This window comes from Sylvia atricapilla, chromosome 26, assembly GCF_009819655.1.
Source record: "Sylvia atricapilla isolate bSylAtr1 chromosome 26, bSylAtr1.pri, whole genome shotgun sequence".
In the NCBI taxonomy this organism is placed as follows: domain Eukaryota; kingdom Metazoa; phylum Chordata; class Aves; order Passeriformes; family Sylviidae; genus Sylvia; species Sylvia atricapilla.
In genome coordinates this window covers 3,769,905-3,786,761 of record NC_089165.1, presented here as the reverse complement: position 1 = coordinate 3,786,761, position 16,857 = coordinate 3,769,905, and the positions used below count along the sequence as shown (strand labels likewise).

The 16,857-nt window shown below is 47.5% G+C and overlaps 2 protein-coding genes across 3 annotated transcripts in view; one reads left to right on the top strand and one right to left on the bottom strand.

Moving 5' to 3' along the window:
- The window catches only part of UBA52 (ubiquitin A-52 residue ribosomal protein fusion product 1), a 196,724-nt gene that overhangs the window by 140,245 nt on the left and 39,622 nt on the right, over positions 1-16,857 (top strand). The window lies entirely within an intron of this gene.
- The window catches only part of ELL (elongation factor for RNA polymerase II), a 50,189-nt gene that overhangs the window by 4,384 nt on the left and 28,948 nt on the right, over positions 1-16,857 (bottom strand). For both annotated transcript variants that reach the window (XM_066336174.1, XM_066336175.1), the window contains exons 3-9: positions 16,695-16,816; positions 16,202-16,365; positions 12,950-13,203; positions 9,787-9,911; positions 6,625-6,721; positions 3,315-3,816; positions 777-843 (exon numbers count right to left, since the gene is read on the bottom strand). In XM_066336174.1, the coding sequence (XP_066192271.1) occupies positions 777-843; positions 3,315-3,816; positions 6,625-6,721; positions 9,787-9,911; positions 12,950-13,203; positions 16,202-16,365; positions 16,695-16,816 (1,331 nt within the window). The remainder of the gene's footprint in view (positions 1-776; positions 844-3,314; positions 3,817-6,624; positions 6,722-9,786; positions 9,912-12,949; positions 13,204-16,201; positions 16,366-16,694; positions 16,817-16,857) is intronic.

Sequence of the window (16,857 nt, the reverse complement as noted above, 5' to 3'; positions counted from 1 at the left end):
CCAGCAAAGCACAAACCTTTATCTGCCCTAGAGCTTCCTCCTCCTCCTCCATCCATCCTTCCCTCCCAGCCAAAGCAGCTGTGATGGAAACAACCCCCAGGGCTGGGACATGAAAAGGGAATTTTTTTTTTCCCCCTCCAGCTGGAAGTTTTTTTCCCCACCCCAAAGCTTTGTTTAGAACAGGTTTGGGTTTATGGAGGGCTCTGGGCTTTCCTTCACAGGGATTTTTTTTTCTTGGGTTTTGGTTGTTTAAATTAACCTCGAGGGGATCTGATTAAAGAGTCAAGAGGTGAAACAACTCAGATCCTAACCCAGGGGTTAGAGCCTCCCAGGAAAGAGTATTTCACTGCTTTATGGAGATGATCTTGGCTCTGAGGAGGGCAAGAATTAGCAAACCACCCCAAATCCTTCCTTGCCCTGTCTTCCCCAACACAAACCCAGATTATTCTTCCCTCTCAAAGCTTCCAGCTGGAACGTGGAGATGTTTAATCCTTTCTCTAAACCCCTCTAAGGTATGAAATGTTTCTTGAAGTACTTCAACAATTTATAGGAGATAACCTTGAACTCCTTAAGGAGGTAAAAAAACAGCTTTGATATCAAGTTTAGTCTCAACTGTTAATCTGCAGAGTTGGGTTTGCTCTTTTTCTCACACCCACCTAACAAAATTCTATCAAATAACACAAAAAGTCCAACAAAAATCCCCAGCACGTTGTGATTTTTTTTTTTAGCTTGAAACATGAGCCCAAAGCGATGAAGCAACTGATAAACATACTTACAATAAATAATCTGGCATTTCTGAAGTTGATGTTGGTACACTAGAATTATTGCATGTTCCATTTAAACCTGAAAAAATAAAGATTTGTTTATAGACGTTCTTAAACTTCAAAGCCCCTTTGCAATTCAGCTTCAAACTCATAAAAGTTGCCTGCAAATGTACAGTTTATGGAATTCTGAAGGATTTCTGTTTTGCTTGGAACTGACAGAGGCAGAGGAGCCACAACAAGGTGGCTGAAAGTTCAAGGCTCCTCCAGTATCTGTCTGTCAGCAAAACAACACCAACATCAGGCAGAGCAGGGAAAAAAAAATATCTGAATTTAATTGGTGGATAAACAGTGCCTGGAGTGGGATAACACTGAGAGCAGCACTGGGAATGAGGAAAAACACAGCCCTGAGCCCAGAGAGCCAAACTGGGCAAGGTGAACCTTCTGTTCTCCTGCTTTTACACTTGAGAGATTCCTCTGGGGCTACTCCAGGGTGAGAATTCCTGAATTTATATCCCAGAGTCCTGAAGGGCACCACAGAGAGGGTTTTTAAGGAATGCAGCTCCAAACACAAATCCAGGCATTCAGCTGAGCTCAGAATGTTCAGGAATGGAAGGAAGGGCAGAATAAACCTCAGGCAGACTCATCCTCCACATCCAAACACTGCAGGATAAACGTGGAGGAAGAAATCAGCTGGAGGCACGTTTGGAAAGGGATATTTTCCACAAACTGTGTGTTACAAATCCCCACCAGAGCCAGCTGCACAACCTGAGTCAGCAGTACCCTGAGCACATCCTTAAAAAGATGGGATTTTCCTCTGGATTCCCACAGAAAAGCTTTCCTGAGCAGGATGGGAGAATGGCACAAACCCAAACCAAACTCCAATCCCAATCCCAAATTCCTGCTGCAGCTCCTCCTGCTTTTCCTCCCCTCCTGACCACAGGGTGGAAGATGCAGAACAGGCTTTAGGGATGGTGCAAGGAAAGGGGACACACAGAGGTTTGTTTTGCCTGTGAGTGCCACCTACTGACTGAAAGGACCCCAGAGGTCCCTCCAGAGCCTCTGGAACAAAATTCCCGGGAGAAACTCCCACTTCTGGCAGGAGCTGCCCCTGCCCACGGCAGGTGGTGGAACCAGATGAGCTTTTAAGGTCCTTCCAAGCCAAACTTTTTGTGATTCTCTGCTTCCCTGCAGCTCCAGGGGGAATTTGGGGAAGGAGCAGGATGAGGCTGGTGCAACCCACAGCAAGGCACAGGAGGAAAATATCCCAAGTTCTGGCTGTCCAGGATCCAAGCAGGACTGACCACATCCTGTTTGTGATTTGTTCCCAGTCCAGCTCAGATCTGTTACCTCGAAACAGCAGCAGGAACAAAACCCAGCTCCTAACAATGAACAAAAATGCAGGAATTCAACAGGAGAGAGAAGCAGAAAAGGTGGTTGGAGGAAGCTCAGCAATTTCCCAAGAATTTGGGGTGTTTGGGTATTTGTAAGATAAAAAGAGAGAATGTGTGAGTGTCACTCCAGGGGCTCGTGGGGAAGAGAAACAACGTGGAAGGAACACAACATTCACAGAAAAAAACCTGGGGTTGACAGGGAAGCAGAAGAATTCCCAGTTCTGCAGTGCCACACACCCATCAGCCCCAGGGGCCGTCCTCAGGAATCACTGCTGAGACCTCAAAATGCAATTTGTCACTGCTGCAGAAGCCTGTGGGGAAGGGGAGGGCTGGGACCAGCTCAATCCCAACACCCTCAGAAGCTTCCCCTTCCCAGGAACCCACCAAAGGAGTCTCCATTCCAAAATATTGTCCTTTTGGAGGCAGAACTGGAGGATTTTCACGCACCAAGCAGGAAGGGGGATGTAGAAAATAGTAACAGGGTGAAGGAAAACGCAAAAAGGAATCTAACAGATATTCCCAGAGGCTGCAGGGAAAGTCTCAATGCTCTGGGGAGCTGAAACAACCAGTAGAAAACATGGAAGAAACAGGAAAAGGAAGGGATGGGATCAGCCAAGAAATATTCTCTGCTCTGGCTGAGGGCAGGGACTTGACTCTGAAACAGTGGCTCGATGGAAAATGTTTTCATCCCACCTCAGTGGAGAGTCACTGCTGTGTCAGTCCTCCAATAAATCAACCCCCAGCCCTAGTGGGGTGTAAGGAAGCTTTTCCAGCCTGGAAGAGCTGGTTCTCCCGTGCTTTAACAGCATTTATCACCAGGTTTATCTATCATTTCTTTTGTAGCCAATATTACAAGCTTTTGTGAGTAACTTTTCATTAAAAAAAACCCCAAACAAGAGTCATCACAGCAGTGCTGCTCTGCTCTTCCCAGTGCTCCCAGCCTTTCATCCCCACAGCTTAGCCCAGCTTTTAATTTACCCAGGAGGAACATGACACGCTCTGAGGCAGTTCCATCAAACAGGAAAAACCTGTGTGGACAGGAAGCACCTCTGGTGATTTGGAGGGAGGGCAGTGCTGGCATTTGGGCCCCCCCAGAGCACCTGGGCTGTGCCCATTCCTCCAGGGAATCCTGGCATCCAAAAACCCCCCCTAAACTCACCTGGGACCTGTTCCTGGGGAACACTAACTAAATCAGCATTTTTTATTACTTCACAGTTCTGCTTCTCCTCTTTGCACTTCTCCTCGCTCTTCTTCTCCTTCCTCTCCTTCTCCTTGTCTTTGTGCTTTTTGGATTTTTTCTTGGATTTGACGTAGGAGCCGCAGTTGTGTTTGCTGCTCTGGGCACAGTCTGTGGGCAGGGGGTGACTCAGTCTCTCGGGAGGCTCCGTGCTGCTCTCACAGTCTCTGCCGTTGTGAGTCAGGTCGTTGCTGACATCCGAGAGGGGATCGTGAGGCCTGGGCAGCTCCAGGGCCGGGAGGGAGGAGCTGGAGCCCACGGGCTCGGGCACAGCCTGGGGCAGGGCAGGGGGAGCCAGGCTGTCCTTGCCGTTGGAGGAATTCAGCTTCCCGTTGAGTGTGGGTTGGGTCCTGTGAGCCAAATGGGAGATCCTGGGCTTTTTGTTGGCCAAGGGGTCGATGAACTCCGGAGGTTGGGGTCGTTTCTGTTAAAGAGGTGAGGAGGAATGGGAAAAGGAAAAAAAAAGAAAAAAAAACAAAAAAAAAAAAAAAGAAAAGAAAAGAGAGAGAGAAATAAATGGCGTTGAAGGCGCAGGAGTGGAGCTGGATGTTGCCACTAGGTGGTGGTGCAATACAGAAGAGAAGGGAATATCCCCCCGGTGAAAAGCAGCTTGTCCATCCCAAGCTGCTTCCCAGAGCTCACAGTTTGGTGGGACAGCTTCAAGAATCTCCTCAGCAATTCCTGACCTCCCCTATTATCCACACGCAGCCCACTCTCACTGCGGCTTATTTCAATCCTCTAGAACTCAAAAGCTGCAGCCTCCCCCTGTCCCAGCCAACCAGAGAGTGGAAATATCCTTGAAGTGTCCAAGGCCAGGCTGGACAGGGCTTGGAGCAACCTGGGACAGAGGAAGGTCTCCTTGCCCATGGCAGGGCTGGAAGAGGATGAGCTTTAAGGTCCCTCCCAACCCAAACCATTCCGTGATAAAAACATCTGTCCTGAGCGCCCCAAAGCCCCTGTGAAGGAACAATGTGCTCATCCCTCTGGAGCAGGGAGGGATTCCTCAGTTCTGCATTTTATTCCCAGTTCTGTAGCCAAGAGCTTCACCCCTTTCCCTGTTCCTTCATCTTCTCAAGAAGGAGGCATTGCCTGGAAGAGGGGAGGAAGTGCCAAGGGCTCAGCTCTCAGAATTTCAGCAAAAAGGGGACATTTAAAAAGCCACGTCACGGGGGCCAACGTGACCTGAGCAACCCTTTTTTTTTTTTTTTGAGCAAGGGCAGAGAAGGAAGTGGTTCCCAGCTGCCTCCAGCCTGGAAAAGCTGCTCCATGGAAGAACTCATCCATCAGGCTTTTGGTGCCAGCCAAAAGCACCTCAGGCAGCCCTCAGTGTGTGCCCACCTGGCAGCTCTGGGGCTGCAACAGCTCTGAGCCAAAGATTATTCCGTGCCCAGAGGAAAACAAGCGATAGCTGTGGGTATTTCTTTTGGAGAATCCATTATTTTCTTTCTGTCTCAGGCAAAAACAGTGTTTGCAAATGGAAACGTTGTTCCGTGGCTGAAACGCAGCTGGATGGTGGCTGGAGCAGCCCCTAATTCCCTCTTTTTTTTCCCCCCTGGATTTTCTCTCTCTTTGCTAACTCAGGGGGTCTTGAGGACACTGCTCAATGCCAGGAATTCTTTCCACCTGTCAAGGTAATTCAGGAGGAGCTGCTGGTTCTGCCACGGAGCTCGAGGGGCAAGGACAGCACGTCTGACCGGCTTGGCAACGTCACCTCCCAGTGTCCATCTCCCCAAGGAGGGGCCATCTCTGTCTGCAGGGCCCTCAACAGGTGACACAGCTAAAAAAATCCCCCGGATTTTACAACCTTTTCCCTGAAAACAACAAAGAGCAGCTTCTCCAAACTCATCTCTCTGGTTAGGAGGGTGATAGACATCCATTTTCTACAATTACCAGACTAATCTCCTTCACCCTCATTCCACAGCTGAACCTTCCCAAAATATTCTGCATTCCAGCCTACCAGATCCCAATCCTCTGCTGGCACTGCACCCATTAAAAACCATTTCTCTAAATAGAAACTACAGCCAGAGAGTATTAAAAAAGTGACAGCTCACAATGCTGTGGTTTGCTGTCTGACACGACAGAACCATGCTGGAAACGTTTATATTCCACATCGGATTGTCCCTGTTTTGCCAGCCTTTCCTAAATCCAACCCAACCAACCACCCAAAAGTTTCAACTGGGTCATTCTGAGAGATCAAAACCTCCTCTTAAAAGACCTCTGAATCTTTAAAATATAAACAGGCAGAGAAACAAGATGATTTTTTTCAATGTTAAAAAAAAAAAAAGACACAAGACCAAGATCTTTCCCAGCTAACTTGAAGGTGATCATTCTTCATTCACCAGGAACACGGCCACAGCAGAGCAGGAGAGGATTTTGGAATGAGCTACCTGGCAAACGAGTTACACAGTCCTTGTTCTCAACCAAGAGAATTGCCTCCCTCCTCAGTGCCAGAGAGCACAATAATTTCTTTACCTGTTAATATTCTTTGCCACTAATCCTCGGTGCGTCTGTCCAGACAAGCAGGCATTACACATTCCATTGGCAGGAGAAGAATAAATACTCAACTTGTCTGGGCTGACCCACACTGGAAGAAGGGAAAGGCAGCACATTTCACAACGCCAGCAACGCCTGTGCTGGGAGATACTGGGAGAAATGGGGACAAGGCTCTGCTTGAGACACGTCAAACGTGGCTCCTGTGTGGTTTTATGGTCATGGAAAAAGCAGGCAAAAAGTTCTTTTCACAGCTCCCTGCTCTGGCATCTCTGAGGCAGGAGCAGCACAACCTGCCCCTGATCTGTCACGGCAATTAGGCTGCAAAAGGTCAAGGGTTTTAATAACTCAGCCGTGTTTGGGAGCTGCTTATTACAGCTTCGTTCCACTCAATTATTAGTAATGAGGAAAACACAAGCTTGTGCTCTCCCAGGAACTCCAGGAGGGATGGAGGCACTGCAAAAGGAATTTAGCCCTTCAAACTAAACCTGAGCCTCATTTTCAGAGATCCTCCCCACAGGCCCTCGCTGAGCCACGTCCAGAGGAGAACCAGATGCTGAGGAAAGCCAGAATGAGACTCCAACTTAATAAAACAGAAATAAAAACCCCGAGGACCTCCTGACCCGGCAGCAGGTGATTACAGGGTGCAGACAGGCACAAGCTCAGCCTGGACCTACAACCAGCAGCCAAATCCATCAGGAGCACAGGGGGGCTGGGAATGAGGAGGGGAAAAATCACCCACCTGAGGGGGAGAGCTGGAGTTGAGGGTGTCCTTCGGAGGGCTCAGGGAAGGAGTTTCTCCCTGGAAAGCGCCGCTGTTCTGGGGCTGGCACAGCTTCCTGCAAAACACAACCGGGGCCTTGCTCACACCCTGTGCCAAGGGGACAGCTGCCACTGCACACCCCGAGCTCTCCTCGGCCTCCAAACTCTGCTTGAAGCTGCCACAAAAAGGGGCTCGTCCAGGCTCTCGGTCTCTCGACAAAATCTGGGAAGGAGAAACCGCTACAGGAAAACATCAGTGATAAATTGGGAGTGCTCAGCTCCTTCCCGTGATTTTTGGGGTTCTCTGGTAAAGGAAGGAGCTCCTTGGACCGATATGGTCAAGGGCTGAGCTCTTGGACACATGAAAGGATTCCCTGTTGAGGTTAGAACTCCTTTTTCAACGATTTTACCTTTTTTTTTTTTTTCTCTTGAACTGGTGATGTAAGAATTAAAACAAATTAAATCCCAGCCTCAGAAACATCATTCACATGGAGATCAGCAACAGTGGCATTGAATTTTAAGGTGTAAAGGATATCAGATATTATTCCTGCTGATTGAAATACAGCTCAGGGAGACGTTAATTAAACAAATTTCTGCTGAGGTTTTGCTTTCTGAGACAACTTCAGAAAGCAAAGCTCACTGAAGAGGGGCTGAAACCCAAGCTCAGATGTTCAAGAGTAAGTTCTCCCACTCATTAGCATCATTAAAACAACATTTGATGGCAATAGGAGCCCTTTCAGCAGTGAGCTCCTCTGGGTCCAGGAAAAGCAGCATTATAACAGGAACTGCTGAGGTATTATTGGTCCACCAGGATTTACATTTCAGGCTTCCCAATAATACTTTTAAGTTGCATCATGCAAAACAGAGCTACTCTGGGCTGTATTTGTGGTATTGGATAAATAAAGAAAAACCTTTCGTAGCAACAAAAAATACAATTAGAATCACTCGAGTGCTTTAATTCCCCTCCAGGCTGAGTCTTTGCTCCTCTGCAGATCTCAGAGTGTTTTCCCAGCCCCACTGGCTTTACCCAACAATTCTGACACCAGACTGCCCCTCAATTCATCAACCAGAAAAAAAAAAAACCCAACAAAATCTACTCTTGCATCAAGTTGCAGCTGACAACCTGAAAAAAAAATTCCCAAAAAACCAAACCAGAATTCAGGGTTAAAGGTTTTAATAAAGCAGCTCTGCAGTCAGTTTGTCAAGGAGCCTGAATAACCCAGCTTTAAATTCTCCCCCAAGAAACTGGAATCAGCATTAAAGCTCACTCACATCCTTTAAACACTGGGGAAGATTTATCTCAGAGATAACGCCCAGGACTTGACAAGATTTTGGCTTTTAACCTCAGCTTGAACCTTGGGTTGTGTTGCAGCAATATTTAGACATCTGCAGTGTCACTGCTGTCCTGGCTTTGCTTAATTTCATTTCAAACAACCTCAGCAGCCACAGATCAGCTCAAGGGAAGGACCTGGGGACTGTGAAATGGGGACACTGATAACTGCCCAAACACCCCAGTGAAAGTGGCTTTGGGGGGCTGCTTGATGAGCAAATCTCATCTCCTAATTGCTAATTATGGATTTAAGGAGTGATGGAGGGAAGATTTCAGAAGAGAATCCTGGGATGGTTTGGGTTAAAAGGACTTTAAAGCTCATCCAGTTTGGGACAACTTCCACAGACCAGGCTGCTCCAGGTCCCCAGCAGTGACAGAGGGGTGAAAAACATAAAAAAGAGGGAAAAACCAAACTGGTTTAACCCAAGCCTAGTCAGACCCAGCTTTAATATCTGCAGATGTGTTAATTATTACAGCCACTGGCCCTGAAATCCAGGAGAACCTGGAACAATTGGTGATGCAAACCCCAACGTCTGCTGCCTCCTGTGCCCTTTTTCTGGGCCTGTTTTTCTCCAGTCTTCAACCCAACATGTTTTTTTTCCATCCTGGAGCCTCATTACCTGCACTGCCTGAGCAGGGCTTTGTTTGTACAGTTGAATACATCCTTTCCAAGGTCTATTTTTAGGCCCTCGCCCAAGTGAATGCCACAATTCTGCAAAAAGCAGTAAACATGGTTTTTCTACAGGGAGAAATCCACTTTGGCTTTTTCGTTGTTGTTGTTGTTGTTTTTTAAAATTAATTAATTTTTTTTAAAAGCCATAAAGATTGCATGGCAGTTTTATTTTTCCTTTTAATTAGAATTTCACATCAAGGCCATTTAAATGAGTTTTGATTTTTTTTTTTTCTTTGAGCACGCCAAAGCATTTGGAGTGCAAGTTTTTCTGTTGGTTTAAAAGAGTCTCATCTCCAAGTCAATTGTGCTTTTAAATCATGGGAAGTGCTCAAACAGAGCATGCTGTGCTTCAGCTTAACCAAAAGTGCAATAAAATAAAGCATAAGTAAAAGCTCTGCCTGCATGACAAAAATCTGTACCAAGGCACTGAAAAATATCAACACTCAGAGCAGAATTCTGTGTAAAACTGGGAGATTTGTTCTCTTTGCTCTGCCAGCCAGAAGCTTCCAAGCTTGGAGGCTTCACCTAAGGAAAATATCTCTAGAGGGGAAAAAAATAAAATAAAATTCAGGAATAAGGATGAACTGAGTGTGTGAAGGGCTGTTCCAGGAGGGAACATGGGAACAGAGATCACACTCCAGGCAGGACAACCAGCAGGAGTCTCCAGGGATTTATCCTTACAGAACAACCTCCTGCTTTTCCAGGCACCCAGGATTTCAGTCAAATCTCAGATTTAGGGATGAAACACTTCAGCCTGCACAGGAAGATGTGGAGGAAAAGGAGAGTTTCAAAGGAGAGCTGAGCTGGAGACATTTAATCCACTCATCTCCCAGGGTTTTACAGAGCAGCAGTTTTAACTCTCCCAGCTCTGCACCAGCCAAACTTTGCCTTTAATGATTTAAAGACAGCCCAGGATAATGTGATGAGTGGATCCACTTGGATATTCAAGTTTAGTCCAGCCCTACAGGTCCCTGGGTGATGGACAATTTAAAATGACATCAAAATAAGTCACACACTCCACTTACAGACCTTGGTCACTCTGATTTACACAACCTTCCCCAGCCCAGGATTCCCTGGATGATATCAGAGGAAAAAAAAAAAAGGATAATTATATGAGAAAGAAGAAAATGGATAATTACCTAACAAGGATCCTCTTCAACAACTGTTGATCTCCTTCTGAGTAGCCAGGCCAGTCCTTCTGCACTTCTTTGTATACACAATCTTTCAGTGTGAAAGTGCTGTCCTTGGCACTCAGATTTGCCACCTGGAACAGAAGGAATTTGGAAAACCCATCGTTAGGGTTTCATTTTCTCACTTCCTGCACCAAACAAGAGCTAAGATGAAGGCAAAACCCTGAGCAGACTTTAGCAGCTGTTAGTAGTGTCAGAGAACAAGGAGAGACTTGAATATTTCATTTCCTTATTATTAAGATCCTTTAATCAAACCGTGCCTTTCCTTTTGCCTTGTCACTGCGATAATTCAGAATGAGTTTCTAAAGCACAGCCAGTTGAGGGGGAAATAAGCCACATCTAAAAGAGATTATTCAGCTTGGGGAGCCCTGGACCAGCCACTTGATGGAAACACCTGGAAATAAAGCCTTAATGGGAACAGGCAGTTCACTTATCACACCTGTCCCACAGCCAAAAGCGGGCAGCTGATGGCCAAAGAGGAACTCGTGGGCCGATAACTTGGTTAACAATTGCCAGGAGATAATTTCTCACTAAAGAGCCAACAAAACAGGCCACAGAGAGCTGATTTCACAGGGAGCTGGGAGGAGAATGCCCTGGGATCACCTGGATTTTATGGAGAACTTGTGCAGGGTGAGAAGAGAACCTGGGATTTGCAGCAGGACGCTGCAGGGAGCTCAGCACACTTGCACCAGCAGCTGCCTGACATTTTCTCCAAGCCCTACCCCCGTGGAGTTTCCCCACAAACCCCTGTGTGGTGCCTGCAAGGAGAGGAAATTCTGCTGGGATGGGCTGGATTAGAATGGAAACAACTTGGGGAAGAGTTATCCCACTTGGATCAGTCTTTCCACAGCCTGACTGAAAATTTTAACTTCTTGCTGTTGCTCCACGCCAGAAAAAATCCAGAGTTGGCACAAAGCAAAGAGCCCCTAGTGAGGTTTTCACAGAGAGTGAAGAGTGAAGCCTCTCTCTTGGGTGATCCAGAGTGGCATGGAATGGTTTGGTTCCATCAAATTCCGAGGGCAGGGACACCTTCCACTATCCCAGATTGCTCCAACCTGGCTTTGGATGCCCCCAGGGATGGGGCAGCTTCTCTGGGCGACCTCAGCTCGCAGAGCACTGCGAGTTCCAAATGAAAAGAAAGCCTTCAATGTGTTTTTGAAGAGGGATGAGGAGGCCCAGGTGCCAAATGCTCTGCCCACAGCCAGGCAAAGCCAGCAGCTGCAGCCCAAATTCCCTGCTGGAGCCCCTCAGCTCGGGGACTGCTCCCCTTGGAAGTGGAAAATGCTTTTATTCAGTGCAGGGAGATCTTGTGCATCTGCTTAGGGATTACTGTTCTCCATTCAGGACTGGGGCTGTGCTCAGGGATTTCTATTATCCCCACAGCAGGAAAATGCCTCAAAAACAAGCAAAGGAGTGGGAAAGTCTTGAATGAACTGAAGATGCTGCTGATTCCTCTGCTTTTGCTTTAGGGAGGCCACAACCTGATATTAAAAATATTAAAAATCTAAGAATTTCAGAGCAAAAGGCTGCACAACCAACATGGCAAACTCTCCTGATAAGCAAAAAATAGAAAGCCCAGTTATCAGTTTACATGACAAACACTTTGTTTTTCCTTTCAGTCCTGTCAGCTTTCCAAAATCCTGAGCCAAAACACAACAAGAATTTGAGCTGTGTTTTACATCAAGGTATCCCTGTAAACACACCCAGGAGACAAAAGCCAATCCAGGTTCTCCTTTACCAAAAAAAAAAAAACCCCCTAAAACTCTCCCAGAATTTCTCTGTTTCCTGCCTGCTCCTGAAGCCCGGGAAGAACAACTTGAAATTTTTCTCTGCACAGAGGCTGAGAGCTTGCCACCTCCTTGTTTTGCTCGTGTGGGACTCTGCAAGCTCCACCCCAACCCTCCCAAAAATAGAAACCTTGCAAAATGAGGCAAAAAGGCCGCCAGGAACACGGAGTCCTGCGAAGAGAGATGCAAGAGCACAATGAAACCCACACCTAGACAGATTTAGCCTTGTAGCTTTAACACAAGCCTGTAATTTTTAGCTTATCTGTGTCTGCCTGTGGATGGGAGCCCTGGGAGGGCTGGAGAGGGATTAACTTTATGAGCAGCACGTTTACAGCCAAATCAGCCCGAGCAGGGTGGCCCCGTGGCCAGGCAAGAGCATCCATCCAAAATCATCCTCAGCAACAGAGTTTTCTACTCTGGGGAGGGAAGAATTGAAAAAATGCTCCAAAAAGCTGCTGGGAAATTAAAGGCACTGGGATTAAAAACCTAAGGAAGGAACGAGTTGTGCCAGCTGTGAGTGTGTTTTTAATACGACCTGCCCTGTGTGCCCTTTGGGCAAAGTGAACTCCTGTCTCACTCTTTATAGAAAGGAGTAAAAAAGAGAAAAAAAAAAAAAAAAAAGGATTTTTTTCCAGGATCTATTCCAATCCAGAAGAAGGCAGCTGCAGCATTTAAATGAATAGCCATGATGTGTTTAATAAAGCAATGAAGGTGTTTACTGCGAGGCCTAAAATGGCACCTTTAATGTGACTCAAAGTGCTAGGAACTGATTCAGCTTGGAGACAGCTTTCACACTTGACACACAAATAATGTGCTTGGCAAGGAGCTGCATGATCTTCACACCTGACCAGTGGCACTTCCGAGCAGGGAAGGCTCTGAGCAGTACAAAAAAACTGGGAGCATCTTTTCCTTCATATATAAAACTCGTACCAATACGGAGCGCTGCTCCTTTACAGCCACGAGAATAAAAGATGAGATTTAGAGGCTATAATCAAACAATTTGGAGATCCTCTGTTAAAGAGAATCCTCCCCATGACCAAGCAGAAGCGTCCCTCTAAAAGGGACTGATCTGCTGAGCCAAAACCACCCAGCATGGCTGCACCCCCCTAACCCGAGGCGTAGCCACGGGAGGCTCCTGCTATCTCTGCCCCAGCACTGGGAGCTGAGAACTGTGTCCCCCACAGCCTTTAGAGTCACATTCAGCTGCAGCCTGGAGATAACACTTTCCACTGCCACGCAAGGGGGAGGTGGTGGAGCTGAGAAGACACATTTTTTTTTTTTTTTTCCCTTTACCTAAAAATCGTTGCCTTCATCAGAGTACAAACCTGTTGCAGAAGGTTATCCAGCAAATCCTTGTCCTGCTGAGAAAGTCCATCCTTCTGCAATCTGAGAATAAGTTCAGGTTTCTTATAAGGCTTTAGTGCCAGTAAGTGCACAACCCTATCTTTGAAGGGTCTCTGGGAAATCGCACTATTGCCTCTCTTTATTGCACTGGCAAGGTTGACTGGCGTTGGGCGCTTCCTGGAGGGAACAGCATCGGAAGCTCCTGGTGCAGGTTTACGCACCTGAACCTTTTTGCCTAAAATGAGACGAGAATAGTGAAGTGCAGCGGTCACCTGGCCGAGGCCAGTGGTGGGGGGCTGTCAGCACCAATTCTGGAGTTCATCACAGCCCTGGGAAGAGGCACGGGGTGTGACAGGGGAAGGACAAACAGCAGCGGCACGAACCCCCTCGGTCCCGACGCGCCGCCGGAACGAGCATCCCGTGAGGTTTATGGTTCATGACAAGCTTGTAACAAGTAAACAGCAACACCAAGCTCTGGAAACCTGAGTATTATTGGCCACCAGCTTATATAAAGCTCCCTTTGTTTGCCAGCTTTTCGTTTATCCCAAGTGCACGTATCCCCCACGGTTAATCGAACTATTTTTTTTTTTTTTTTTTTTGCCCTTCCCCTATGAGAAAGAAAATTCTGCATTATTATGTAGAAGAGTGGGAAATACGGAGTGGAAAGACCAGAACTGGTCAACGAGAGGCTCCCCGCTGCTGAGCTCAGCAAAAACGCTCCTCCAGCAGATGTTTCTGCTTTTAGAACAATAGGAACTTTATGGGGCTGGGTCCACCTCCCTTCCCCCTCTGAACACATGAATGGGGCTGACACTGGGCCATCAGCCTATTCACGAGGGTGCTGCCTGTGCTGATGGAATAACCCCTTCTCCACTGCGTTTGCAGATAAGTGACAACATAAAGCTGGCTCAGAAGTGCATCTCAGCTCCATCCCCACCGTGGCTCTTGGCTGCTGACAGCACAATCCAACAATTCATTTTCCTCCCTTCCCCGTTCCTACTGAAAAACAGAACCCTCAGACCATCTCTCAGTGGAGCCCAAATCAAAGGGCTGTTTGGGACTGTTTCAAACACAGGAGCAGCTTCCTGCTACCGAAGGCAAAACCAAGCAAAGCCGAGAACAAAAACCTGTGGGTTCCAAGGTCTAAAAACCTGGAGATCCAATCAATAATCACTTGGGCTGGAGAAAGTGACCTTCCCCTAGGACAAACAACATCCAGCATTTACTGCAAGTGTTGGGGAGGTTTATTCCAGCAGGGCACTGCTCCATTGCTAGGAAGCAACGTTTTCAACTGAGTCATCCGAAGATACTGGGGATTGTCTGCACTGTTTGTTTTACTGAGCTGCACATTGCGTAACCCAGGCCCCATTTCCTGGCTTTTTATTATACACCACGGTGCTGGGAGAGGAAGCAAGACCCATCCTCGGCAGGGCTGAGGGGAGGTGAGAGAGAGGGGGGCAAACGACACCAATTCGCACGTTAAACATCCCACACAATCCAGGGGTCAACTGGATTTTGTTTCCAGAAATGGGACAAGAGGAGATTCGTCAGCTTTCTAGAACTGCCTTCACTCTTGCCAGGTCATGAACAGTAAAAACATCACGTTGGGAGGTTTCCACTTAAAGGCTGGAGCCAAAATGTGCAGTGATAGGAAAAGAAAAAAAAAAACCCTAAGTTAAGCCAGGACGCAAAGGATTCTCAAATATTTATCCACATGCACGTCTGTGGATGTATGCACACATATTTAGTGTGGCTACAAGCACACATCCCCTGCAGCTTTACCTGCAGCTATCTATTTACATATCTATTTATTCAAGTGTCAGCTCACATCTGTAAGTTCTGCTGCTCTCCAATTTCAACATTTCATATAAATTTTTCCACATCTGAGCCGGCCTGGAACAGACTCCGCTGGCGCTCAAGTGCTGAGCTCCGTGTTCTCCTGGAAATGTGAGAGGCAGCAGCAGCCCTGTCCCTCCAAGCCCAGCCTGCAGGAATCAGCTGATGCTGCTGGCACACCAGATCCCACACCAGCACTGTCCTTCCAAGCCCTTCCTTCTTGGACCAGAGCTCTCTCCCCTCCTCAAACACTGACATCTTATCTTGGAGCTCCGTGAGCACACGTTCTCTGCCCCTGGCTGCTTTCACACAGCTCTGTCTCCATTTCAGGGCAGTAAAAGGTTTTAGCCAGGAGGATTTTTAATTTTTAAAAAAAAAAAAAAAAAAAAAGTTTTGCTTCCATCTTTCCAGGAAGCAAATTGCTTTGAGAATCTTCTCCCTCAGAAGCTTTAACTTCAGGCACTTACTGTAATGGTCTCAAAGAGGAGCTAAACAAAATAATCTTTTGGCTTACAGGAAATCAATGCATTTCCTTCCTGATTACTATCTCCTTTTTCAGCTTTGAGCACTTGGCTGCTGTGACAATGAGTCAGGGTCAGTTCTACATTTTGCAACTCAACCCTTCTCATCACAGCTCCTCTGAGAAGAGACTGGCTGCAGATCACATGGGCTGCAGGAAATGCAGCTGCCTCAGAGAAAACAAACAAAAAAAACACATAAATAGTGAAACTTTGCATTCTGGTTACTGTTTGTGCCCAAAGTTGGTGAGCTGAGGTTAAGCAGAGCCCTGAGCCTCTGCAGGCTCCCTCGGGTTATTTGCCACGGTTTTATTTCCTCTGCTAAAGCTTTCCTGCTGCTGTCACAGTGAGAAGGGCTGTTCCAGGCTGCTTTAGTGTGTGTGTTTATGAACAGAGGGCACTGCTGCCTGTCTCCTCCCTGCTGTGGCCCCGTGGGGCACAGCTGTGACACGCTGGTGGCAGTTTTAGCTGAGCTGGCCAAGAGCAGGGACACGGGGAGGGCTCAGCTGGGAGCCCCAGCACCGCCACGTGACAGACCTAATGCCACAGCCATGTCACTGCACATGGACAACCCACAGTGCTTTGGGCTGGGGGGACCTTAAAATCACCCAGTGCCACGGGCAGGGAAGCTTTTGGGTTCTCCAACCTGATCCTGGACACCTCCAGGGCTGAGGCAGCCACAGTTTCCCTTTGGGGTGACGATGGAAGCGAAAAACAACACAACACAAGGAGAGAGCAGCCCCCTAAAAATCACCCACGAAGGAACTACCAGCAACTCTCCAGACTGCCACCATCGAGCCAACAACGTCAGGATTTGCCTCCAGAGCCTGCTGAGTCCCAAACGGGAGTGGCAGAGGCCCAAACTGAGTGGCTGCTTACCTACATATCTCCCCCCAGGTTTAATGACTATGGCGCTCCGGCTGCGAGTCTCCTCCTCTGCCTGTGCCATGCTCTGCCTCGCCTTCTGGTAGGAATCATCAGTAGCACACACGGTGATTTTATCCTGTATGCTTCCCAGGCAATCCAAATGGATATTGCCATTGCTGTAAGAGAAATGCAATGGAAAAGGTACTCCTGACGCTGCAAAGGGACACCAGGCTGGCACTGGGGGACAGCTGAGGGGGGGTGTTAGCTGAATAATAGCGGGGGACACACATGGAGGGAGCTGAGAGGGAACTGGATGCTTCTCCAAAAAAGCAACCAAAAAACAACCCGCATTGACACAGATCAGGAAGACTCTAAAATGGAAGAACGTGCATTAAGCTTTGTTAAGGAAAAGACGCTCCGGAAGACAGGGTAAAAATAATAATAATAAAATAAATATATATATATATAAAAAAAAGCTGGGCTTTTCCTTGGATGCCTCACTCACCTGGACACATACTGCTGGATGCAGTCAAAGCTCCCCTGAGGGCTGTCCTTGCCAATATTGGAGAGATAAAACGTGAAGGTCCGCACTTCGGCCGGTCGATCGGGCCTCGGGATGGCGATGTGCTGCCCAGGAGAGGAGGAGGAGGAGGAGGAACATTGGTCAC